At 39.8% G+C, this 26,591-nt stretch overlaps 1 protein-coding gene across 2 annotated transcripts; it reads right to left on the minus strand.

Annotated features, from left to right (window-relative positions):
* Positions 1-10,594: 10,594 nt before the first annotated feature.
* On the minus strand, positions 10,595-26,194 carry LOC109408767 (GRB10-interacting GYF protein 2). 2 transcript variants are annotated; one of them, XM_029874898.2, is made up of 3 exons: positions 25,427-26,194; positions 15,561-16,690; positions 10,595-11,118 (listed from the first exon to the last, which is right to left on the minus strand). In XM_029874898.2, exons 1-2 carry the CDS (start codon positions 25,745-25,747, stop codon positions 15,581-15,583), a joined length of 1,431 nt encoding a protein of 476 aa, XP_029730758.2. In that variant the 5' UTR covers positions 25,748-26,194; the 3' UTR covers positions 10,595-11,118; positions 15,561-15,580. The 2 variants fall into 2 exon arrangements, with proteins under 2 accessions (XP_029730758.2, XP_062711216.1); XM_062855232.1 differs by lacking the exon at positions 10,595-11,118 and having other exon boundaries at positions 15,441-16,690.
* Positions 26,195-26,591: the final 397 nt, after the last annotated feature.

Consider the following 26,591-nt stretch of genomic DNA (forward strand, 5'->3'; position numbering starts at 1 on the left):
ATTGGAATCCAGGGGTTCCCAATCGAGTCCAGCCACAACCGATGAACGTTGTTGAATATAATCTATTGAGCATGATGTTTACGCGCAATTGTTCCCCCAATGAATCGAAAACAACTCTTTCGAAAGTAAGTTGAAAACTTGAAATGTTTCGGCTAGGTGTTCGAAATGGGTTAGGAGCACCTAGCGCTATGCGCATCTATGATCGATTACTAACCCCGTAGTTATAGGCTGATGCTACCGAGCATGTCAGAAACGGACACGAACTGACTTGTGTCGTGCAAAGATTTTATCCCAATTGATCCGAAGTTATAGAAGAACAATGATGCTTTTACTTATTGCGACGCTCTTTTGTTAAATATGTTTCTTACTAAACATCGAATAATAATTAATATCATGATAATCACTATTTTAAGCAAATTGAAACGTATCAAGTATTAGAAATAATAAAATTTGATTTTTTTTTTGTAAATAATTTAAACAAATAAGATTTTGTTTTCATGAAAGAACACATCCTTCAAGATTAACTCAATATGGTAAACGCGGCAAAAGTGAAGATTAATAATTACAAATAATCGTACCGCCTAATGCAGAGTTCAAAACGTTAGTCCCTAGTTTTCCATCCAGAATTGCTTGGAAAAAATATGAAAACTATCGTTTCTCTCTGTTTTGATCGATAATAAATCGCTTGCATCAACATTAGGCACACTGTTCCTATTATAAAGGTAAAATTTAATTTTGGTATCCGGTATCAGAAGGCCGGCTCCAGAGGCACGTTATCCTTCATTTGGGACATTTGTGCCATCGCCAAAATAATAGCCTATTTCATCATCTACCTGAGGGAAAAGGACGGAAATAATGATAAGGATGTGGATAAGGACAGGTAGGGAAATAGGAAAAAATACCCTGGAAGAGGGTACTAACGCATAAGCGTACCACAATGGGTTCAAACAGCGCCCTGAAAAGGGCACTGTAATAACGCATAAAGCGAAAGAGAGCCTTTTACCACAGCGGGTTAAGAACAACAGAATATCCTGAAGATTCAGTTTCACTTAATAAGTGTTTACCGAATATTCGGAAACGCAGTTGCGCAAAAACTGGACAGTTACATATCAAATGATACAAAGTTCCATAATCGGATTCACAGCTATCACATACAAATTAATCAGCTTGCTGAATATTCGCCATGTGATAGTTGAGTCGGCAGTGGCCAGTCAATGCTTTGACCAGAATGCTGCAATTCTGCTTTGACAGATTTGTAAGATACTTCGCCACCCTTGGAGATGGCTCAGTCTCAGTACAATACAATTTGGTTTGACGACATGACTCCAAACTATTTCAGTATTGTCTGTGCTGAGTGGCAGTCCAGGTGTCAATCTGAAGCTTTACGGTAAAGCCTTTACCCAACACTTCGATATCGGAATAGCAGGCTCAGGGCCAATGAAGTCATGTGATGCTCCAGTGCGAGCTAACTCATCAGCCAATTCATTTCTAGCGATGGAAGAATGGCCAGGCACCCATACAAGGTGAACAGCGTTTGCTGAATTCAGCTCCTCGATTTGAGTTCGACAAGCGATAACTATCTTCGATCTAGAGTTGGCCGAAGCAAGTGCTTTAATAGCAGCCTGGCTACTTTGCCCATTACGTGCTGCTGAAGTGCTGATTGCACTCCGCACATAAGAGCAAAGATTTCGGCCTGAAAAACGGTGCAGTGTCTACCAAGTGAGTAAGACTGATACAGCCTTAGCTCACGAGAATAAACACCAGCACCTGCTCGACCTTCGAGAAGGGAGACATCAGTGTAACATACGATGCCGTCTGAAATACTTCTTTCCAGTCCAAGTCCACTCTTCCCGGGAAGGAAATTTCGTGGAAAATGTCCTGTCGAGCTCGAGGTGTGTGTTGATGTGCGGTTCACAGGAGTTTCCTATAGTAGAACGATTACCCGTAGACAGTAAGTGCTTCTTGTTTGAGATGAATGTGTAGTGGATCAACGTCAAAGAGAACTTCGAGCGCTGCCGTGGGAGTTGAAGAGAACGCTCCAGACATCGCCATTAAGCACACCCTTTGGAGATGGCCTAACTTTGATTGGATCGTTCTCATTTCGCCCTTTTGCCACCACACAAGACATCCATAGGCCAATATTGGCTGAACAACAGTTGTGTAAAACCATTTGATATAGGTACTTAGGTTTAAGACCCCAAGTTGTATCTTTTATGTATTGATGTGGGCTAAGCGGAACAAGTCCAGCCAATGTTAATGTCGAAGTGGAATATTAGCAAACGGTATGATTATTGTGGTAGGAAAGAAAAGCGATATGTAGGTTTGGTAGTTCTGAGTAGACTGAAGTCTATTTTATTCACGATTTGCTTTCGAGCCATTCGGCTCTGTTGATCGGCAACCTTTCGTTTACGAATGCGCCAGGGGTGCGCAACTAAGCTACAACAATCCTTCCCCTTTTACAAGGATACTGGTACAAACGTACACTTAACAAATAATACTATCAACATCTCATTTCGAATGAAATTGGAGCTCAACAACATAACATAAAATTCGAAATTACATTTGAGTAAATTACGTAGTACGAAAGTGATATAAAATACTGCTAGGGATTGCTTTGTATGAACAAGAACCAGTAGGTTCACATTTGAAGTCGAATGATCGCATAAACTTCCACGCACGATTCCGCCTTGTGTTTTCCTTCGGAGTCCGCTTTGCACTTTCTTTGGCTAGCCTCTCATTTGTAGCCATCCTCCAATGGCGGTGTACGTCATTTCGAACTTCCTTCATTGCTGTGTTGCTTCGTCATCGTGATCGCACCTTTCGGCCTTCGCCTTGGAATCGTGTCTTCCCGGATTCTGATATACAATACAGAACTCACGACTTCTGAGAATATCTGTAAAACAGAATAAGAGAACCATATCATTTCAGTAACATTAAACCGTTTATCAAACCGGCCCATAGTTTGCGAGCACACTCTCTCATCATAAATTTGTTTGCTTAGGAAAATTGCTTCTATACATTTTGGTTGTGGAACAAAACACGATACTATGCAGTAATTACTCTGATTGGCCTTCGACAATATATCCTGTGATGTGCAATTTATGATTTGTCCTTGGACAAAATATGTGAAATTTCTCACATAACTGACCCTCCATTCGGCAGTAGAATTAGGTTTCAAATTCAATATAGTAAATATATCTAAAACGATCCTAATAATAAAGTGTTCAATGTCTTCAACTAAAATCTGTCCATATAACTTATTTTTAAACTCTGTGTTAGCTGGTCTTTCAGCAAAATCACTGATTTTTATTCCCAGACAATTGTCTGTTTTTAATGCACTGACGCATCTATCCTGACTAGAGAACAAATTCTCAAATTTGATCAAGTAAACCACAATTCGTGTCCCATATATCTTATGCATAGCGCTCAATTTAATCACATTAATGATTTTTGAAGTTTCTTTCTGGAAAAGTTTGGATTCATTAAAATTAATGTTTAGCGATTTCACAAATAATTTCTGTCTCACGTTAAATGCTCCTTTGAGTACATGGGTAGTATTCGCAAAAGATATGCTTGGCTGCGAAGAAACAGCACCAGACAAACCCACCATGAATATCTTGATCATTTCATACCTTTTTGAGTAAACTAACGATGTTGTTGTCCAATTCAAATAAAAACCTTTAAATAAAATCCAAACAAAAGACACATATCTTGCTTCCCACATGAGAGCTAAAAGTTTCATCAAAACTCTATTGTCTTTTACTTTAGCCAAAACCATTATTTCACATTGTGTTAAAATTTGACTATTTTTTACAACAAACAGTTGCTTGTCCGATTTGTACAAATATATGTTAGATATTGACAATACTTGTTTTTTGTTTAGTACTGCTACTGATTGTTCACACACAACTTTTTCCTTGCCGACAATAGCCGATTGTGATACGTAGTAATAATAGCAATATTTGGAATTAGCAAATGACGTACATTCTGTAGCAAACAAAGACTTTTGGATATCACGATGCCTAAACCTTGTTGGATCAAACAGCCACACCACTTGCATGTCATTCAACTGGTCACCCTTATATGAATCAAATAAAATTATCGTCAAAATATTTGCCAGCATATACATTTTTATCTTCAAGTGTCCCTTGACTTCACAATAACAACACCAGAAATTTGAGCAAGCGAGCCATTGCCCCTTATACATCATTTTTACTTGCTCTTTATAACTGAAAATTTTCTCATAGTTTATATAGCGTACAGTTTGTTTCTGCTGCAAATATGCTACCCCTGAACTTCCATTTTTTAATGTAAACTCGATGAATTCATCTTGTCTTTTCGCTTTGAAATGTGCATTTACGGTGTTTGACCGCTCCATCTCTCTAGATGTGATTACTGTTTTTAGACTATTCAACGTCACTTTTTCCTTTCTTAAAGACCTTTTCCCACGACTTCTTTCAGAAATATCCACAATAATATAGTATAAAATTGTAATTTTCTTGAAACTTTTAAACACCGCTAACCCCGGATGCATGTTCAAGCCTAAAATAAAAACTTTCGTCAAAATGTTACAGATCTTACGCTTGCAAACTATGTCTAACGATTGAATTTCAGCCGAAACCACCATTGTTTTTGATATAATCGTAGATGTTCTTTTCCTACCATATACACGCAAAAATATCTTACAAAACAAGTAAAACAATGCTCCGCACAAAACAATAGGGCTCAAATTATGTAGCACTAAAAAGGAATCACTGAATCTTAATCACTAGACCAGTCTCATATGTTATTTTAATTGAAATATCTATAAATTTCTGCAAATGCTCTATCAAAGGTTTAAAGTGAGAAATATAAATGGAACATATACACGAGCAAAACAAAATTTAATAAAAGCAAATTCACTATGTCACTGTTTCCGTATACTGTACTAAAACCAAGAACAGACTTACCCCACTATTCGGACACTTATCCAAAAGTAGCTTTGACGCCGTTCCGGCAAAGAAAGTGGGCTAAGGGGAAACCTTTCTTCACTGTCTGTCGGCAAATCCGAGTCCGTCGAACACCGCTGTATGAGAATTTCCTTATATCAGGGCGTACTACTTCGACCCGTTTGCGCATCTAATGAAATGAAAGAAAAAATATTAATAAGGTCACACAATAGAGCAAAGATCACATTCAAAATGGCCTACAGAGCTATAGCTCTGTAGAGACACGATCAATTGTAAAGCGATTTTCTATGCGCCTTCTGCAACCAACGGCTTCCCGTTTGACCCACTCGGTTAGTGGCACTGAAAACTAATTTAGTCGTTTTCTCTTATTGTTTTGCGTTTTACGGTGCGAACAATGAATAATCCTGTTGTTTTTACTTGCGGGTTTCCTGATTGCGAGTCTGTGAAAGAGGTAGCCAAATATTCTTACCCGCCGCCGGGAAACTTGTTTATCGCAAAGGTAACTCTAGCCGCTGTTTCCTGAAAAATAATTGTTTAAACCGACTGTTATTTAATTTGCACGCAAATTGACAAGATTTTCCTCGTCGACACTTTTATGTATTGATGTGGGCTAAGCGGAACAAGTCCAGCCAATGTTAATGTCGAAGTGGAATATTAGCAAACGGTATGATTATTGTGGTAGGAAAGAAAAGCGATATGTAGGTTTGGTAGTTCTGAGTAGACTGAAGTCTATTTTATTCACGATTTGCTTTCGAGCCATTCGGCTCTGTTGATCGGCAACCTTTCGTTTACGAATGCGCCAGGGGTGCGCAACTAAGCTACAACAGTATCAAAGGTTCGCCGGCATTGCCCGAAGGCCATACAAGCTTACTTGATTCTGAACTCAATATGAGGTGTCCAGGAAAGCTTGGAATCAAGAATGACTCCAACGTACTTTACCTGTTCAGTCACATCGATTTCAGAATCAAAGAGACGCAAAGGTCGAACGCCATTACGGTTTCGCCTTTCCGTAAAAAGCACAATAGATGTTTTACTCGGATTAACCGAAAGGCCATATTGGTGACACCAACCCTCAACTACCTGAAGGGCGCTTTGCATCAGGTCGAAAGGGTGGTGATACACATATCAACTCACAATGCTAAATAGTCGTCGGCAGAACCATAAGTAGGAAAATCGCTTTTATTAAGTTCCCTCAATAGCGTATCTGCTACGAGATTCCACAAAAGCGGTTACAAGACTCCCCCTTGGGGGCATCCACAAACACTCAATTTCCTAATCCCTGCAAGACGCAATGTCGAGAAGAGATGTCGGTTTTTGAGCATTTGGTGAATCCAATTGGAAATCATTGGAGATATACCATGACTCCGTGCGGCTTCCAATATGGCATCGAAAGGCACATTGTCAAAGGCACCCTCGATATCTAAGAAAACACCCAAACAAGATTGCTTTTGAGCGAATGCTTTCACGATATCGTAAACAACCTTGTGTAAAAGAGTCACAGTGGACTTACCAGATTGGTAAGCATGTTGGTTCACATGAAGAGGCACGTTGGCCAGATGAACATCACGGATGTGATGATCCACAAAGTGTTCTACGCATTTCAGAAGAAAAGAGGTCAAACTGATAGGTCTGAAGCTCTTTGCTTCTTCATACGACGCTCGACCCAGTTTCGGAATAAACTTCACAGTAATATCCCGCCAGGATTTGGGAATATACCCTGAAGCAAAACTGCAAACAAGTATTTTTTCAAAACGTTTGAAATGATCAAATCCCTTCTGAAGCAAAATAGAATAAATGCCATCTGCCTCTGGAGATTTGAAAGGAGCAAAGCTATTAAGTGCCCACTCAATCGATTCTATAGTTACAATACTTCGAGCCGAAGCCAGGGAATCGTAACCACAAGAAAAGACATCAGGTTCATCCGAAGATGTAATATCCACACATCCAGGGAAGTGTGTGCTGAATAAGCATTCCAGAACTTCCTCATCAGAGGAAGTCAGATCGCCATTTGGCAAACGAAGTTCGTTCACTCGGAAATCCTTAGATTTCGACTGACTTCACTCAAACTGGAAACATTTGTACAAAGGGTTTTCCAGCCGGATCGTTCAGCAGACCGGAAAGCTTTCCTGTAGGCCTTGCGAGCCGACCTGAAAGCCTCCGAACCAGCCGAACGTCGTCTGTTCCAACTCTTTCTACATTGTTTCCTGAGTTTCGCCAGATCAGAGTTCATCCAAGGGATTCCTCTTGTGATTCTCACAGACCGTAGAGGGCATGCTTCTTCAAAAGCTTCCATGATGAAGATCGTTGTAGTATCAACGGCATCATCTAAATCACTTGGAGTGTCAATGGATGGTGAGTGTGAGTATCCATGAAATTTGGCTGCAACCAAATCGGTAAAGAGATCCCAGTTTGTTTGCGAAGTAACATTTAAATGTTCAAAGAAGAAGTAGCGATGATCAGATTAAGATTCTTCATCTGACACATGCCAATTGGTCAGCTCGTAACTAATTCTACTTGAGCAAAGGGTTATGTCTAACACTTCCTCTCTAGCAGATACCATGAAGCAGGCTTGATAATCCTCCCCGAAATCAAAAGAGTTTTGCAACATGCTCGAGAGCGGTGTTTTGTTTTTGCCTCGTCGCGAGGGAGCGAACGAACCCCAAACAGAGAGGCAATAAAAACTAAGCGAGGAAGAGTGGAACTAAAAAAAAGCCGATGATTATTTCGGGTTTTTGAGTGCGATTTTCACCTCGAGAGTCTTTCTTTGTATGGGAGTGGAACTCGCGAGAGCTTTTTGAGTGTGAGTGGACGTGAGACACACAACAAGCAATTATGAGTGTTGGACGAACTCCTCGCCGCGCGGCAAGCTCGCGCTCGCTGCTGTTGAGGATTTGCGTTGTGATTTCTGAGTTTTATTTTCACTCCTCAGAAAATCGTCGAAATCGCTTCCTCATTTTCTCGCGAGGGAGTTTCTGTCAAGCCTGCCATGAAGGTTGGGCGGTTGCCTATGTTAAGTAATGCAAGATCTGTACTACTTAAGTACTCCTTCAAACTGGAACCTCTCAAGTTAATGTCTGAGCTGCCCCAGATGATATGGTGAGCATTAGCATCACTGCCAACAATTAGCGGAAGGCCTTTTGAAGTACAGTATGCGATGACTTGTTTGAAAGCATCCGTAGGGGATGGTTTATCATGCGGTAAATAAACCGAACAATAGACGTATTTCCTGTTGAGATTTCCAACAGATACATCAATTGTGATAGCACATACATCGCTGGTGGTTAGTTAAGAGATAAGTGTGGTAACTATTGCGTTGTTGACAAGCACACGGCTCGAGGCATGACACGTGAGTTTGCCATTTCACCTTTCTGGAAGTAGCAAACACCGGATTCACAAGGTTTTCTAGATAGAAATTCCCCTTACGAAAGTAAGGTTCTTGTACCAAGGCCACTTGGACTGTACCATTTTGCATAAGTCTGCAAAGATTGGTCGTTGCTGTTCTTTTGTGCTGAAGATTGATCCTAACCGTAGCTACTACCCAAACTAGGCAAGATTAAACTTGTTAAGAGCACAGATCACAGCAGAAAGAAGAACAGCAACAATAAAGCCAGATCGGTATCGGTTTGAATGCGCCAAAGACGAGGTTGCACAGAATACACTGTGTCAAACGCATAAAGCGAAATCATATAGTTGAAAATTTAAAGTAAATAATAACATCTTAATAATCCCGCTGTTATTGAGCCTCAAGTATGAGATTGAAGAAGGGCAGCTGATTGTCTCGGAGAAACACAAGGTCCACCGCGCTATTACTCCGGTTAGCGCAGTAAGGGCAAAATACTGTGGAGGGTGCCCTGGTATTCCACAGGCTCCGTTTGCGATTAGGTTTTTATAAGACTCCTCCCCCCTCCCCTAACCATTCATTCCTAGGCACAGTAAGCATAAAGCCGCATAACACCTTGAATTAGGGGTCACCTGATTAGTGGACTCCTAACACTGGAACAGGCGGTTCGCAGTGCTATTCTTAGCCAGTTGAACCAACCGCTACCGACACTACACAGCTATCTAGGCTGATCGGGAAGAGAAGTTAATATTAGTGATCAACTTCATACGCGCCCGAAAAGTCGTGTGGTATTTTGTGGAAAATTACCCGGATTTTTCACGTTTCGGAAATGCTCAATGTATGAGTTGGAAACAGCGAACTTCCCCTTTGATTTTCTCCGCTCGTAGATTTTGTAAGATACGATACGGTGTTTGGTAAATTTAGGCTTGAACTCTTTTTTAACTGGACTTTGGCCCAGTTATTGAACGCCCAGTTATAAAGCAGTCCAGTTAAACAGCAGTCCGTTATCGAGCGAATGCTGTACCACAAATTACAACAAATGCAGATGAACCTTTGCTTTGCTGTACCTATGTTACGGTATATAAACACGCGACCCGATAAAAGAATCGACACGTCTATTCTGAGCCGTATGGTGAGTGAGTACCTAATCCAAACCAGGCTGACTGGACGGAGGCCAAATGGGAAGATCGGACTACTGAAAACACACGTTGACGCTGACTGAGACGAAGATCATCAAGCGAACTCCGGATTTCAACGTCTTCAACACAAAAGTCCATTAGACGGACTAAAATGTTTATCAGTTAGCATGATTCATGTTGTTTTGGTCATTTGTTGGGCTTGTTTGGCCAAATATTTGTCATCATAGCAAACAATCTATGGCAAACAATGGCACCTTCAGGTGAACCAATTTTCTGGGCTGCCCGACGTAATACGTAGCCTTGTCCGAAACCTGCCAAGATCTGCTCTACATGCAGAAGATAAGGAAGGATGTTGACGATACATTTGTAAAGGGCTAAACTGAATTGCTTTGCTTCCGAAAGAAGATGGGACTGCAATCGTTGCAGCTTGAGGAGGACTGAAGGTATAACAAGATTGAAGCTTGAATCAATCTGTCGTTAGTAGTTTCAGTCTTAAAAATATCGGTCGTTTTGGGAAGCAAAATGATGAAAGGATACACGAATAATGGGTATCATATTAGTGATCCTAGAGTATGACAAATAGTAGAGGATGTTCTGAAACTTCTCAAACCGGCGAGAAACAAGATCAATAAAGAAGAAAAACAACTGCTCCCGAATAACTTTCGGACCAAGAAAACTTTTCCCCAGTTTTATTTATTGCTCTTTATTGTTGCATTTTTATTGTTAGTGTTTCCACGAGGTAAGCAGTAGGTATCTGTTCTTCTGTTTGCTGTAGTAGTTTTTTTTTTCTTCTATCTTAATCCTAGTATGTAGTATGTGTCCTACTATAATAGCTACCAAAACGGGTAGGTAGGTAGTGAATGAATATGTGATCAATAGGTAGTTGTATTGCGGTCGACATCGCTTCATGCTAGTGAGTCACTGGAGTATTAGAACTACGCTACGTAGGGTCTGGGACCATTTGGGCAGGAGCACCTATTTTGGGCACTTGCTGCTACAACTCAGTCAATTTCAAATCGATTGACTTGAATTTTTGTACATGGCTAGATACTGTGCCTAGCTGACCGTGTCTCAAAAATCAAGTCAATCGGTTGAAAATTGATTGAGTTATAGCAGCAAGTGCCCAAAATAGGTGCTCCTGCCCAAATGGTCCCAGACCCTATCATACTGGTTGTTTCCTACAATCTAAGATTTTGCATATCCATTCATCCGCTCCTGAACTGAGTATATCATGTAAATCCTTGTCACTATCCTTATAAATCATTGCAAATACTGCCTTAGTAGAGAGTGTTTCTTGTGTAATGGAAAAATGGCGTGTGAATAATGTCATCGAACCAAACCTAATCTCAAGTTTCTTTTACGTATATTTAACGTACATTATGCTTACTACAGTCACAGTGTATGGTAAAAAAAGTCCTGTATATGATAAGTATATAGGTATACATTTTGTATGTTCAAGATCAGCTTTGCGAGAACTCGTAGAGAATACATAATACTAAAACGAAATACTGTGTAATGTGTGCTTTTCTGTGCGCGTCTTGGCCAGTAAAATATAATCAGAGGGGAGAGAGAGAGAGTTCCTTCCACCATTTAGATTGCTGAACGTTTCGTTCACTTTATCAAACTTTACTTTTCGAAGAATTGTGAGGGGCGTTGATACATACGGGACATCTACTGTAGACCTACCAATCTGTAACAGTATTGACGAATAATTGCAACTTAATCGATGTATCATGCAAAACGGGAACATATGGTGAGATGTGTGCGAATTGTTCATGAATCAAGTTCAGTGTTAGCACCTGAAGCAGCTTGAATGTTGCTTAAAGTGTAAGGAACTAACAACTATTAATTGAATGGCTACCGAATCTGAATGTCTAATTCATCTAAAATGAATGAAACATGGGATATCCTTTTTTCTGAACTGTAAGTTCATCTACATTCATCCAGCTTCTCTAACCTATAAACGAGTGCACCGATGAACTGAATTTATCGCGGTCCGAGAATTTTGACACTAGAGCGGGGCCGCTTCCAATCAGAAGTGAACGATTTCCAATCAGAGCTGAACAATTCTGATTGGGAATGGCCTCGCTCTAGTGACAAAATTCTCGGACCGCGATGAGTTCCGTTCATCGGTGCACTCGTCTATAGACAGGTAGACTATAGACGAGTGCATCGATGAACTGAATTCATCGCGGTCCGAGAATTTTGACACTACAGTGGGGTCGTTCCCAATCAGAATTGTTCAATTCTGATTGGAAATCTTTCACTTCTGATTGGAAACGACCCCGCTCTAGTGTTGAATGTTGACACTAGAGCGGGACCGCTTCCAATCAGAAGTGAACGATTTCCAATCAGAATTGAACAATTCTGATTGGGAATGGCCCCGCTCTAGTGTCAAAATTCTCGGACCGCGATGAATTCAGTTCATCAGTGCACTCGTCTATTGAGATAAAAATCAATAAATGAATGAATAGATGAACCATGGGGTATGATCTTATCCAGCGATGAACCGAATTCATCGTGGTCCGAGAATTTTGACACTAGAGCAGGGCCGTTTCCAATCCGAAGTGAACGATTTCCAATCAGAATTTAACGATTCTGATAGGGAATGGCCCATGGAATGGCCCCGCTCTAGTGTCAAAATTCTTGGACCGCGATGAATTCGGTTCATCGGTGAATAAGTCCATATGGATGAACTTACCGTTGCGGGCAATAGACGAGTGCACCGATGAACTGAATTCATCGCGGTCCTAAAGCGGGGCCATTCCGAATCAGAATTGTTTAATTCTGATTGGAAATCGTTCACTTCTGATTGGAAGCGGCCCCGCTCTAGTGTCAAGATTCTCGGACCGCGATGAATTCAGTTCATCGGAACACTCGTCTATGTTAATTTTGTTAAATCGATAGTTCATGATCATTTACTCTCAGTGATCTTGTTCTTCTAGATTCGTTCTAGTTTGATTGGCTGAACGGAAGTCTATTTCAGCATATTCATATTAGTGCATCGCCAGTGTTGTTCGTCGTTGAGTGTAATTTTTACCCAATGCAATAACTCATATCCCTTGAAATTTCCCATGTTTAATGATAAATCGATTGAGTTGCAATTACCAATGATCATTCACTTATTTGACGTTTGAGCGGCACCATGTTTACCGATAATGAACTCATCTCCATAGACGAGTGCAGCGATGAATTTTGAGTTAACTTTTCTGAAAAAATGTGTACACTCTCAACTTATTAATGGTACAATGCACTTTTTTTTACTTTCTCTGTTTTCTTGATAAATTAAATTGAAAGTGGAACATATTTGTTGAGAGAACCAAGCAAAAAAATAGATTTAAATTTACAAATGTAGAGTATTTCATAAACGTGTATCTCGCATCAATATCGATAAGGACAAGTGAACTAGGCACTCACGGTGCACTCGTTTATAAGCCAGGGAAAGTGGTTCACCAAGGATGCATCAAGCGTCAAATAAACTTTTCTGTTTATAGAGGCTCTGAGTACACCGCAAGCTTTCTGTTTACTTCATTCATCGTACCACTCGATCATAGGCCAGAAGTAGTTCACCATAAATTAATGTGGATGAACCAACTGTCAAGAACAAGTAGGTTTTACAATGGAACTCCACTTTTTCTCAAAGAAAAGTTCATCCACATTGATCATGTTCCTCCAGCCTATGGACTTATCCACCGATGAATCAAATTCACTCGGTCCGCGCATTTAGACACTAGAGCGGGGTCGTCTGGTGACCGAGTTGATTCGGTTCATCGGTGGATAAGTCCATAGACGAGTGCACCGCCCGCTGAAAGTTCACTCGGGCAGCGAATTTTGACACCACAGCGGGGTCGACTCTCAACAACTTCTACCCAGCTGAAAATTTGTTTAATTTATTGCATCTAGTTTTCGCGATGAAGTTGAAAAAATATGGGCTAGTGCATTACCTATATGCATATGCATCACTTTAAATGAAAATTCATGTAAGGAATCAAAGAAAAAAAATATCAGCGCTTTTTGGTGATGCATCTCTGAGTAGAAGTTGTTGAGAGTCGACCCCGCTCAAACCCCGCTGTGCTGTCAAAAATGTTCAGGCTCAGTGAACTCAATGTTCTTTGGTGCACTCGTCTATAGGCCAGAGGAAATGGTTCACCCAAAATACCTGCACCAAACTTTGCGCAGTTAAGAAAAATCAAATTTCTAATCGTTATAAACAATACAAATAAACAAATAATATCATGAACAACATGCTCATACGATAGACTAATGATCCTTCTTTGAGTCTGCAATATTTAAAAAATCATAATATGAACCAAAAAATACTTAAAATAGAAAAACTATTTCATTGCCTTGTTCCTAACTTTGCGCACAAAATCTTCGATTGTTCCTAACTTTGCGCATGGTGTGCCTAACTTTGCGCATGCTATGGATTGCTTGAAAAAGTCATCAAAAATACTATTATTTAATGTTTCCCCATTGAACTAAAGTTATTCAGGTAGTGTGCTCTTAACTGATCTTTGTCGAAATACTTTGTCCTACGAGCAGGGGCGACGGAGGCCTCCGGCAGTTCTTGAATTCGTCTGCGGTTCGTACTAGGCACCTACCCTGTGAACAATCCAAAATTCATGAGGGGTTTTCCAGTGGGTAGAGATAAAAGGTAAAAGCTTCCTGATAAATGGAGTGATCGTTACGGATAGGAACAATAAGGGATCATTTAAATATGACGTTCATCTTTGGTGGGAGGGGGGTGGGGTTGGAGTTGTCTGAAAAAGTGAAATATGCCATGTATTAGGTATAGGTACTATGAAGCGTGACGGGGTAACCCGGGGGAGGAGGGGGCTCTAAAATTCAAAAAAATGGTGGACGTCATATTTGAATCGTCCCTAACATTGACCGCCGGAAAAGTCAAATGAAGGACTGTTCGCAAATCACGTAACATTGTAGACAGACCAAGAGTGCCTGCCGTAGTGCTACGGTTCATACAATTTTCTACTAATTTCCATACAAAATTTGCTACATGGTGGAGGCAGGCCTGAAATTGTCAATACAATTGTTACATAATAAATATTTAAATGGTTCATAAGTCATGTATTCACGTTCATCATGCATTTACTGAAAGTGCGCAAAAATTAGGAACACAGTGCAAATATTGGTTCCAAACATTGCGCACCACTATTTACTAGTTAAATTGAAAAAAATATTACGAACTGTGATTGATATTACTAGAATATCACCTTTTTTGTCAATTAACTGCAAAATTAATCATCGTTGCACAGTTTTATCGAGGAAAATGTTGATTTTTAGTAGAGTTACTTCTTGGCAGCCGTGTTAAAGCGAGGCTAATTTTGACGTTTTTGTGTATTTTTTGTTTATTATTCAACATAAACAAAGATTTTATGGTAATATAATTTTCGTCAAATAATGTTTATGTTTACACAATGCTAGTGCAATGATTAAACTGGTGAAAATGTTGACATTTAGTTATTTTTTTTATTATTTTACAAGAATGCGCAAAGTTTGGACCTGCGCAAAGTTAGGTGCGCACACGGTAAATGAAGATGAACTTATCGTTAAGGAAAAGTAGATTTTATATGGGAAATCTATAGACGAGTGCACCGATGAACTGAATTCATCGCGGTCCGAGAATTTTGAAACTAGAGCGGGGTCGCTTCCAATCAGAAGTGAAAGATTTCCAATCAGAATTGAACAATTCTGATTGGGAACGACCCCGCTGTAGCGTCAAAATTCTCGGACCGCGATGAATTCAGTTCATCGGTGCACTCGTCTATTCCTTCTCAACGAAAAGTTCATCACTTTATCATTCATCCACTTCCTCCAGGCTAGAATCTAGCCTATGGACTTATCCACCGATGAACCGAATTCATCGCGGTCCGAGAATTTTGACACTAGAGCGGGGCCGTTCCAATCAGAATTTAACGATTCTGATTGGGAATGGCCCCGCTCTAGTGTCAAAATTCTCGGACGGCGATGAATTCTGTTCATCGGTGGATAAGTCCATGGATAATACGGCACCGCTCATACTTCAAACGAGTGAACACGTGCATTGATCCATCCACATACTGTGTGACAGAATTCTCCACCCGTTTCAACCACCCGTCCCTACACCTTTCTTACCAGCATCGAACACTCATCGGTCAACTACGAATCCCCGATTCCAGCTCGGCGTAGTCCATCGTTTCATCTCCAGCGGAGGAAGCACTCTCCCGCACCGTTTGCCACTCCCGGAAGCGACGACGCTGCTCGCTCTTGGAGCACCAGTCTTCGAACTCCTCCGGGCTGAGTTCCTGCTTGAGGCGTTCGCGTCGCCAGCGGCGCATGTACTCGGCACGGTTGTGCCGCTGAATGGCCAGCTTTTCCGGTTCGCCTGTAGCTGCTGCCGATACAACACTTGGAGGACGTCCAACCAACCCGAGCAGGGCCGACGTTTGTTGATTTTGCTGGTTCTGCTGCTGTTGAGATTGGGATCGCTTGGCGCGCCATTTGCGCATATATTCCGCTCGAGATCTACGCAGCGAGGCCATTTGCTGATCCGAGGTAGGTGAGGTTTGTCGGCTGGGTTGTCCTTCGTCCGGCTGAGGTTCCGATTTGATTAGCGATTCCAGAGGAATCTGAGGAATTGGCGACTGTTGGGCGCCACTTTTAAGTCTTCTGATTTCCGCTTCGACCTGACGCAGCTGCTGTTGGGCCAAGATGGCGAACATCTCCTGGATCTGCTGCATCCGGAGGGCTTCCTCCTGTTGTTTCAGCTCGAGGAACTCCTTCTGTTCATCCTTAACGATTGGTTCGGGTTGCTCTGGTTCCGGTTCCGGCTCCGGAACCAACTGCTTTTCCTGCTTTTCCCGCTGACGCATTCTCCAACGGCGCATTCGGGCAGCATTCTTGGCTTTCCGTTCGGCTTCCCGATCTTCCGGATTCAGCGAAGCAAAGTCCTGGCACCGTAGCATTCCACCCGGCTGCCCAATGGCTTCCACTTCCACTCCCTGTTCGTACAATTTCTCGAACAAGCTGGCATCCGGAGTAGAGGAAGCATCTTCCGAATTGACGGTGGTTCCCATCGGGGAGGTCACTCCCGAGCGGCTAACGCTGGCACTGCCTTCATTGTCATCCGAATCCTCCCGGGTGAATGTTTGGCTCTTGAGCAGCTGGTCGTTGCTCTTGCAAAGCTCCTTGAAGTTGGCGAAGGCATAGATCTGGTGGACGCAATCGTTGCAAATCAGCGCTTTGATGTCATCCGGAAGGGTTATCTGTGTGAGTAGAAAATTTCAAAGAATTCTGATTATATTTATCAGTGAAATACATGGTGAAATAAGATGAAGAAATACTTCTCAGAATAGATTTATCTTAATGTCTATTAGGTCCATTATAATAATTTTTTTTAAGATCACCCTAAAGATCATAATTATTAGACCCTTCTTTATATACTACGTCATACAAACAAGTGTTGTTGTTATACAAAACACCTACATAGCCCTTAAGATGGGACCATGGAAAGAAAATGAACGTTAGGGCAGACCCCTGAAGTCTATTAAAAATAGTATAGCAATAATGTTATAATGCATTTGACATTTTGATGACCTGTATACCAGCGTACGAGCTCGGAAAGACATCAACTTTTTGAGCCAGAGTTCCACTTATGTTATGTGCTAGTAAGATGTTGGGGTCAATATGATCCAGACAGGCACGCTGAACGTACACTACGCCATTGTGGTGCAGAAATCCTAACATCTTCGGAGGGTTGAAAAAATACAGCAAGATTATTGATCTTTGTTGCTTTTGTAACCTTTGCGTGGATGGTTAAAGCACGTTACTTTTACGATGAAGGCCTGAGATCGAATATCATTTCCGACATACTCACAAATATGAATTCTTCCTTCGGAATGGAAGTAAAGCCTGGGTCCCGAGATTGACTAGCCTGAGTTAAAAATCTCTTTAACCCTCCTAGTCAATGCACTCATTTTTTACCCAAACCGTGATCTACGTCAGCGAGCTGTTTTCAACATGATGCATTAGGAAGGTTAATAAGGAATAAAAAAAAACGTAACCTTTGTTACATCAAACGCTGTCTATTGGTATGACTGATGTCAATTGGTCAGACTTGAAATGCAAAACTTACTCTAGGAGTTTCTACTGTGGTTTTTCTGAGTGTTGCTGATCCAAGGAATTTCTTCAAAAAAATTTCTCCAAAAATTCCAGGTGGGGTTTCTTCATGAATTTCTTCTAGGACTCCTCAGGCGATTCTTACTTCCAGGAATTCCACCCTATTTTTCCCCCAGTAATTCCACCAGGAATTACTTCATAAATTACACCATGGATTTCCTCATGGTGAAATTCTTCAGGGGTTTGCTCAGGAATGTCTCCGGAAATTCTCACAGAGATATTCGGAAATTACTCCAGAATTTCTTCCAAAAAATATTTCTCAGGGGATTCCTCCAGGTATTCAAGCTAGTATTTCTCCGGAAGCTTTTCTGGGATTCCCCTAAGAATTCCTACAGGGCCTCCTACAGAAATTCTCCTATTTACACAAAGAAACTGAAAAACTCATTCATCTACCTTGTCATGCGCTCTTTTTATTATTATCAGATAGTGAACAGCTAAACCAGCGAAACAGCTCAATTTTTGCAGTTCGAGTGTGTCAACTCAAAATAAATGTGTGCCAGGACTACCTCAATTTGAAAGAATTCCTGCTGAAATACTTGCTGGGATTCCATAGCTCACAGACTCTTTCTTGGTATTCCTCCGGGAATTCCTATTGGGATGGATGGCTCTAAAAAAATCTAACAGGGATTCATTAAGCGATCTTGCTGAGAATCCTCTAGAAATTCCTCCTGGAATTCATCCAGGAATTTCTTCAGATATTAAAAAAAAATCCAAAGATTCTTTCAAGATTTTTCCAAAAGTTCCTCTACAAAGTTTTTCGGTAATTCTCCTTCGCCACCTCCAAAAAAACGTGACCATACGTGAGTTACGCCCTTTCAAATGCCTAACCTCTAAAAAATCGAGTTTTCTATAGAATAACACCACATTTCATAACAGAATCATGAATTAAAGGCATCAATAACAAAAAATTATCATGAATAATACTGAAATTTGGTAGTATGCATCCATATAAATATCGGTGGATTGCAATTTGTATCAAAATTGGTCATTACGTTAATATACGGTAGGTGTTCTTAGGGCCTGTAGAAAGCAAATATTACATCGGTGTAATAAATTCAATTAAAAGTATATTGTATTGTAATTCCATACGTCTATAGATGTTCATATTACTCTCAGTCAAGGCGATAGTATTTGAATGCATCAGCACCAACATTTCAAAAGGACGTAACAGTTCTGCTTAGGCATCGGTTCAGTTCGGACGTATTGAACTTCCTTCTTCATTGTTGGGATAACTACATTGTTTGCCGCCCATGGCGGTTATCGGCTTGCGTGGAAGCACTTTTAAAGTGGATTTCACTAACTTCCCGGTTCGTCCTTCGTTTGAAGAAATTCATTCCTTTCTTCACAAAGTTGTCGGTTTACAATTAAGTGATGTTAAAAGGCTTCAGATGAGCCATGCCCAAAACTGCGTGTATGTGAAGTGCGTCAGCCAACAAGTTGCAGAAACCGTTGTTGACCACCACAACGAAAAGCACCAAATAGAAGTGAAAGGTGTTAAGTATACTGTGCGCCTTGCCTTAGACGACGATAGTATTGAAGTGAAAATTCATGATCTTTCGGAGAGTATTTCCAACAACGAGCTTGCTGCATATTTACGGCAGTACGGAGATGTACATTCCGTGAAGGACTGGTTTGGGGACCATCATTCCCTTACAAAGGAGTTTCTAGTGGCGTCCGAGTAGCGAGGATGACACTACGAAGTCACATTAAATCCTACGTCACAGTGCACGGCGAAGAAACTTTAGTTTCTTACAAAAATCAATTAAAATCGTGTCGCCACTGTATGCAGAACATACATCCGGGAAAAACATGCTCAAATGCCAAGAAGGAAGCTGCCAAAGAAGGTTCAACTAAAACATCATCCGCATCCCCGATGACACAACCAAGCGCACCATTGCAGAAATCATCTCAAATGAAACAACTTCAGCAGGCATCGAAACGGACTGCTGATGCCGATAACACCAACCAAGCCAACGAAGCCAAAGCAAAATCACCACCAAGGAAAAAACCCGATCGCAAGCAGACAGATAAAATTATCCCAACAAAGCAGCCTGAAGAACAATGCGTGAGTGAAGAAACGGATAGTGATATGGAGACCGTAAGCACCGTTCAATTGAATACAGACACTGAACCAGAACCCGACCCTGGAGACAAAGATGGATGGATAACTCGATTCGATAGAAGAAACAAAAGATTGGAACAAAAAATTGTAGCTTTTGAATTGCAAAATTAATCTCGCCGACCTGAATGACCCTAGGGTTAAAAGGTCGTTAATAAAACCAAAAAAAAAAAAAGGACGTAACTGATCTTCTAAACAATATCTTCTCCCATAGCTGTAGATCGTATCTCATCTTTCCCAGGACACCAATAACCACTATCGGAAAGAATTGCATTCTCTCTGTCCAGTAGTGATTGTACGTAGCATCGGAGAAATAAACGTTTGGTTTCGGCAAGCAGTTTCGCCTTTTTAAAATGTTAGCACCGATATATTAAGAACGTACACCCTCCATACAGCAAATCTGCTTCAAAAGCAATAGTCATACATATATGGGCAACCACGAATTAGCTTAGCTTAGCTTAGACTGACTGCACATATCTATGGTTGCTACTCCGTGATTGACCCGAACCAATGAAAGTTGCACAATGAATCAACTGAATAATTGAATGGGAGTGGTCAAAATTCTCACTGTGCACGCTTCAGAGACTCTATTTAACGGTACAATACCGGCGCCGGCCACGCATATATGGGCAACCACGAATTAAACAAAAAGAAATATGTCTGTGTGCCAAACGGCTTAAGTTAAAAGGATAGAAAACCAAAAGACGAAAACTCGAAACAGGCTTCAAATAATCAAACATAATATGCTGCATGAAAATTCTCTCATTTTTGACATATGTAGGTAAGATCTTTTGTCCATTATAATTTTACTTTTTGCGACCTGTTATACAGTGCAAGATAAATTATCGCGCAAAGTTGTGCAAAAATGTAAATGGATATGCGCGGTTACATTGAAACGTTTCGGCATCTTCTGCACGGTCAATCCGTACCTAGCTATTTTCCGCACTTATTGTAAAAGACACGAGAACACGATATGATGTACTGGCGACGATCTATTAGTGATTTTGAACATTTTTGCGATTTTTTATTCATTTCACGTTTTGTCTTGTCAGCCTCAGCATCTCAAAATGACGTAACTGCTTTCCAGAACAACACCTTTTTCAAAGATGTGGCGTGGCACTTCTAAACGAAAAGAATGCTATCGATTACATTAGAGAGATGACATACAATCTACATCCATAGAAGAAGGTGCCGCATCAAAAGCAGTTACGCCCTTCTGAAATGCTGAACCCAGCACCGATTTGATGCTAACATTTCAAAAAGGCGAAACTGCTTGCAGAAACCCAACCTTTATCGCTGCGACGCAATGTACAACCACTACTGGACGGAGAGAATGCAATTATTTTCAATAGTGGTTGTTGGTGTCGATCTACAGCGCTGTGGGAGATGATAGTGTTTTGAAGATCAATTACGTCCTTTTGAAATGTTAGTGCTGATATGCATTCGAATCGAATACTATCGCCTTGACTGAGAGAAATATGAACAACTATAGACATATGGAATCACAATACAATATACTTTGAATTGAATTCGTTACACCGATGTAATGTTTGCTTTCTACAGGCCCTAAGAACACCAACCGTATATTGGCGTAATGACCAATTATGATACAAAATGCACTTCACCGATATTTATATGGATGCTGGATGCATGCTACCAAATTTCAGTATTATTCATGATATTTTTTGTTATTGATGCCTTTAATTCATGATTCTGTTTTGAAATGTGGTGTTATTCTATAGAAAACCCGATTTTTTAGAGGTTACGCCCTTTAAAAGGGCGTAAGTCAAAATTTCGTCCAACGATGATTTTAAAAATTTGTCCAGAGGTGTAGGATAGATAAATAAACAGAGTGGCGTTCCAGGTTTTGATGGTATATTTTATTTTATAATAACGGTAAATGGAGCAGTGTATTATGGATGAAACTTCATTTGAAGTGTTGGCAGCACAGCGCTGATGCCGGTTTCAACACAAATCTTAGCATTACCAAATGCGAAGCTTCAAGTCCTTCTTTAATGCTGTATATGGTCATCAAGCAGAAAGATCATCATTCAACCTTTATGCACATCAACCAAGACCTCCGGATCTAGATTATGGTGACGAGTTCGTAATGACAATATTAGACCCCACCCTCTGCAACGCTAGTTTTGTGTGAACATTCCACATTATTTTGTATACGATTATTAGGTTCGGGAATACTCCCCGAGAGTACTCCTCTTCTCTCTACAGTGTTCCGTAACTTGTGGACAGCGTCTAGAATTTCTAAAGGTTTATCTTTGTGAATAAGTATCACCAGTGGATGACTAATTTACTAATTTCATAAGCAACAGAAAACAAAATTTATCTTACGCAGTTTCCACATATACCGTATGTACAATACAATACTGAAAATACCCTATCTATCATTTTCCCTTCCTTAAATGAAAATGCTAAAGAAATCAATGCCTAATTTCTCAATTGAATTTTATATGATACAATCATTAGACCAAAAGCTAAACGAAAAAACTAATTACGATTTTTTTCATAAATTAAAATTTTTGGAAGCGATTTTCTCCAATCAATGAAATTGTTACATGCGGTGTTTTATAAAGTTAGGCTTGGAATAGGAAGACTGGTGATGGTGAACCAATAGACAATATTAGGGGTAGGCGGGGCATAATGAGCAGCTTAAGCATTTTGCCACCAAATCCAGTAAATTAAGTGCAACCAATGTGTAATTTTAACGTTCAATCCTCATTTGAACCTTAACTGACAAAAGCTAATCGTTGAAATTCCGAATAAAGTTATAAATGTTGTAGAATTTTATGTTTTTAAAAACGTATAAAATCGCGAGTTGCGTTTTGGGGGTGGGGCATAATGAGCACCCTAGGTGGGGCAGGATGATCAATATCAGTTTTGTACACAATCAAATGCTAATTGACTATTCTTGTCAATGATAAAGCATATCGGCAACAATCGATGAGAATTTGAAGGGATTACGGGGTTTAATTTGTAGGGAACTGTGGGGTTCAAATGATCTTCTATTGAGGAATTTTTAAACGGTGATAATATACAGATACTGAAATTTTAAAGCTAAAAAATTGAAAGTTACAGACAAAACCTTACTATATGCATCAAAACAGAGAAAACCAAAATTAAAATTTGTTTGTTGAAGATGTTTACAATTTTCATTATTTTTTCACTAGTTGCCCCACCTGACTACCAACTCTTTGAAGCACATTTTTTCAACAAAATAATGATACAAATAGTTGAAAAGTGTTACAAATACATTTCATTGGCCTAGGGAATATCAAGAAAATCTATAGCTGCCCACTAAAATGTGATTTCGATACCAAAAACCTTATTTTAGGTCACCTGATTCTTATAATATTTTCCCAGTACATGACCACTTTACGCATTTTGTTAAATTTTTCAAGGTAAACGGATTTTTTGACTAATGTTTTGTCATCAACTCATTGGATTTTAGATAATAAGGCTACAACCAAGCAGTTTGTTTTGTTAATTTGAAGATTTACAGTGAAAATACAAGGTGCTCATTATGCCCCACCTGCTCATTATGCCCCGCCTACCCCTACTTGCTTTTAATACCGTGGAATCGATATGTTTAGACAAAATTCAGTGCCGACATCAACAGTGATGGACCGCACAAACTAAGAAAAAAAATACTGAAACATGTTGTAAAACAAAATACTTTAGCCAGCAGCTTATAGTAGCAGATTGTACAATAAAAGAGGTGAAATTTGATTGAAAAGTATGAATATGTTCGAGAATTTGGGTCGGCACTTGAAGTACCGAACTTCATAATGCATGTTGATTAAATACTCGAAAGAAGGGTATAAGAGATTTACACAAACAGATTCGTAATTGATAATAACACAAAAATTATACTCTGTTACCTGTCAGACTGTACAATAATAAAATTAAAGTGAGGAAATTAAAGCGAAGGAGATGATTTTCAAGTTGTTATCTCGAACATTAACAAAAACAAAAGAAAGTCGACATCCATGGTGATGAACCATACGAAACAAATGAATAAATAATCAAAAGTACATACACATACAGAAAGGAGTTTGTGCTAACGAAAAGTTTCTTGTAATCTGTAAACAATGAACTACTAAATGACATCAAGTTCATGGAAATTGAGTTTAATAATCATATAAATAATTCGATTTTTCCTTAACTGTGTTTCGTAACGCTATGAGATACATTTTCAAACATTCATGCTTGTGGCATAATTACTAGATACAATATCAAGTTCAAAATCACTGAACAAGCCCAGACAACCAGTAATCGTATAGGATGTTGCATGACATGATAATGTGGAGGTCATATGCGTGCATGCCTCCATTTAGGCGCATGTAAAGTGTACGCATATCGCCTCCACTTTAACATCTTATTCAACATCTTATACGATCAATGGTTGACTGGGAGATCAATATGTTATCCCAGAGCTGCATTTCAAAAACAAAACTTGTATGAAAGCGCTTTTTTCAATAAAATCGACACTGATTCTTCATTAGGGCCTAACTGACATTTTCGATTTCTCTTCATCGATCCTCTCTTTGTGATATTACGGAAAGTGTATTAAGTTTTCCAAAGATTTTTTGGTTGAAATGCGAAGATGACGACTACATCTTGCTCTAGAAACAAAAAGAAAAATGATTTTGTTTGTTTTGATCAAGTTATTAGCGAAAGAGAGAGTCGACGAAGAGAAATCGATCAAGTCAGTTAGGCCCTTAAGAAAAATCATTGTCGAAATATACGATTTATTAAAAGTAGGCTTTCAATTCCTTAAGCCATTGCCTACCTTTAAGCGTTATTGGCGGTTTAGAGAATTTAAATACTAAAAAACTCAAAGTACACATTTTGTAAGAATTTCGACAACATATTTGAAATCAGGGCCACCAAATTTAGTAAGCAAGGGTATTTTCAACACAAACGATACTTGTTAGCTTAAGTGATCAATGTTAATGTAAATCAGCAAAATCATTTTTATTTTTTATTTTTATTTCTGTGTATTTTTAACTTATGCTAATTCTACACTCCAGCAAAATAAAAAAAATAGATTATGTATCCTATTTAAACATGTTTTAAAGTTTCACAATACTTTTTCACGCAGCTTAACACATCATACTCAGATGCTCAGTACTTGTTTTAAAAATATAAAACATGTAACAGTTGCCTAAACAAAGGAATTAATCAAGAAAATTCGAAAATTTAGATCAATGTTACCCCGCATTACGGTACCTACTAGGAAATATATTTTTTATTTATACGTTCAAAAAGTTCGATATTCATCAACAACATGTCTCTTGAGTTTCGTTGGAATAGTTTTTTTCCAAGACACGTGAAAGGCACTAACACTGCCAGATGGATTAATTAGGGTTTCCTAAAATATTATTCAATTGAGGTTTCTTGATATATAATTTAGATTATCGAAAATCTTAATTCCCGAAAAAAAATATCAAAATAATTTAAACAAGATGGGTTACGTATGATTAATAAATTCAATCACAATTAAAAAAGTTTATGAACATATTTTTTTTTATATTTAATTTTTTTTTTACTTAGGTATTATGATAGGTTCTGGATGTTTGAAATAAGGTTTCGCAAATCGGGAAATGGTTTCCTGATGCAGAAGAACATATTGTAAAGGAATGTTATGTTATAGAATCGACAAGGCACCCTTCTCCCGCTTACTCACCTGCACCTCAACACAGTCCAATATCTGCGCCAGCAAAGCCCTGTCCGGGGCAGCATCCGGAGGGAACAACGGGTTTAGCGCGTCCGCATGGGTCAGACACAGTCGACAGAAGCTGTGCTTCCCCGTCCGATCGGGAATGATCGATCCAATACCACCCACTTCATCGTCATCATCACAAGTAGCAGCATCATTGCCAACGCCATTCACTCCTCGATAGTGGTGTTGCTGCTGCTGCTGTTGTTGCTGCTGATGGCGATGAGCGTTCAGATTCAAAGGAACATTCTGCGAGGCACTTGGCAGGATTTCGATTCCTCCCGGCATCGTTGTACCACATTTACTCCACCAAACCACTCTAGAATACCACACTCGAACCTTTTCGCAACCTCTCGCGATTGTAACTCGATTTTTTCGCGAACGCGCTACGCACTCACAGAACCCTGATGCCTATTACGGCACACGTAGCAGATTGTTACAAAATCACACGAAAACGCTAATGCAACCAGCCTACAACACCATTATGTTGACATTCCAAACTTATGCACCGCGACTGCATAACAAGTTTTTCTTTCTTCTTCTGGTATGCAACTGTCAGATATATTGGATGGTAGGCTGATGGGAACCATCCGAAATGGCCAGCGCGTTGAGAGCGGACAGGTAGACGGATTAGCGCCGATTCCGAAGGTGGCGGTGACTAGCGGAACCAGAGCTGGTTGTACTGTTATTCTATGGTGGGCAATAAAGGGTTAAAACATTAGACGAAAAACTTTTTATTCCGGAGTTCCGGAATACCTTTCAGTTGTTGTTTTTTTTTAAAGCGAATTTCAGTAAACGGACATTTTTACAAATGCCCCGAATATTTCTGAAAATTCCCACATGATACTGAGAATGACAACTTTGACGATGCTCCATGACTTCAAGAAGATCACCAAATTGCTACTCAAACACTAGAGGAGTTTACGACGAGTGTTGATCTGAAGGCCTTAACTACATAATATTATAGAGGACCTCAGATATCTCTGATTCTCTGGAAATTTGTCTCGTACGGCTTGCATTAGATGAATGAAGCAAATGGGACAATAGGCTCCTAAAGTCCTATCGGGATTCTTGTTTTAAACCACAATATATGGTTCAAGAGTACATATTTACTCATTTTTTGACGTTTTTA

This window comes from Aedes albopictus, chromosome 3 (assembly GCF_035046485.1).
Source record: "Aedes albopictus strain Foshan chromosome 3, AalbF5, whole genome shotgun sequence".
Taxonomy (NCBI): Eukaryota; Metazoa; Arthropoda; class Insecta; order Diptera; family Culicidae; genus Aedes; species Aedes albopictus.

Coding starts and splice junctions, on each gene's coding strand:
- LOC109408767 (XM_029874898.2), bottom strand. CDS start 25,747: ATGCCGGGAGGAATCGAAATCCTGCCAAGTGCCTCGCAGAATGTTCCT. Junction 16,691..25,426: donor TGGACTGTGTTGAGGTGCAG/GTGAGTAAGCGG, acceptor CTACTCACACAG/ATAACCCTTCCGGATGACAT.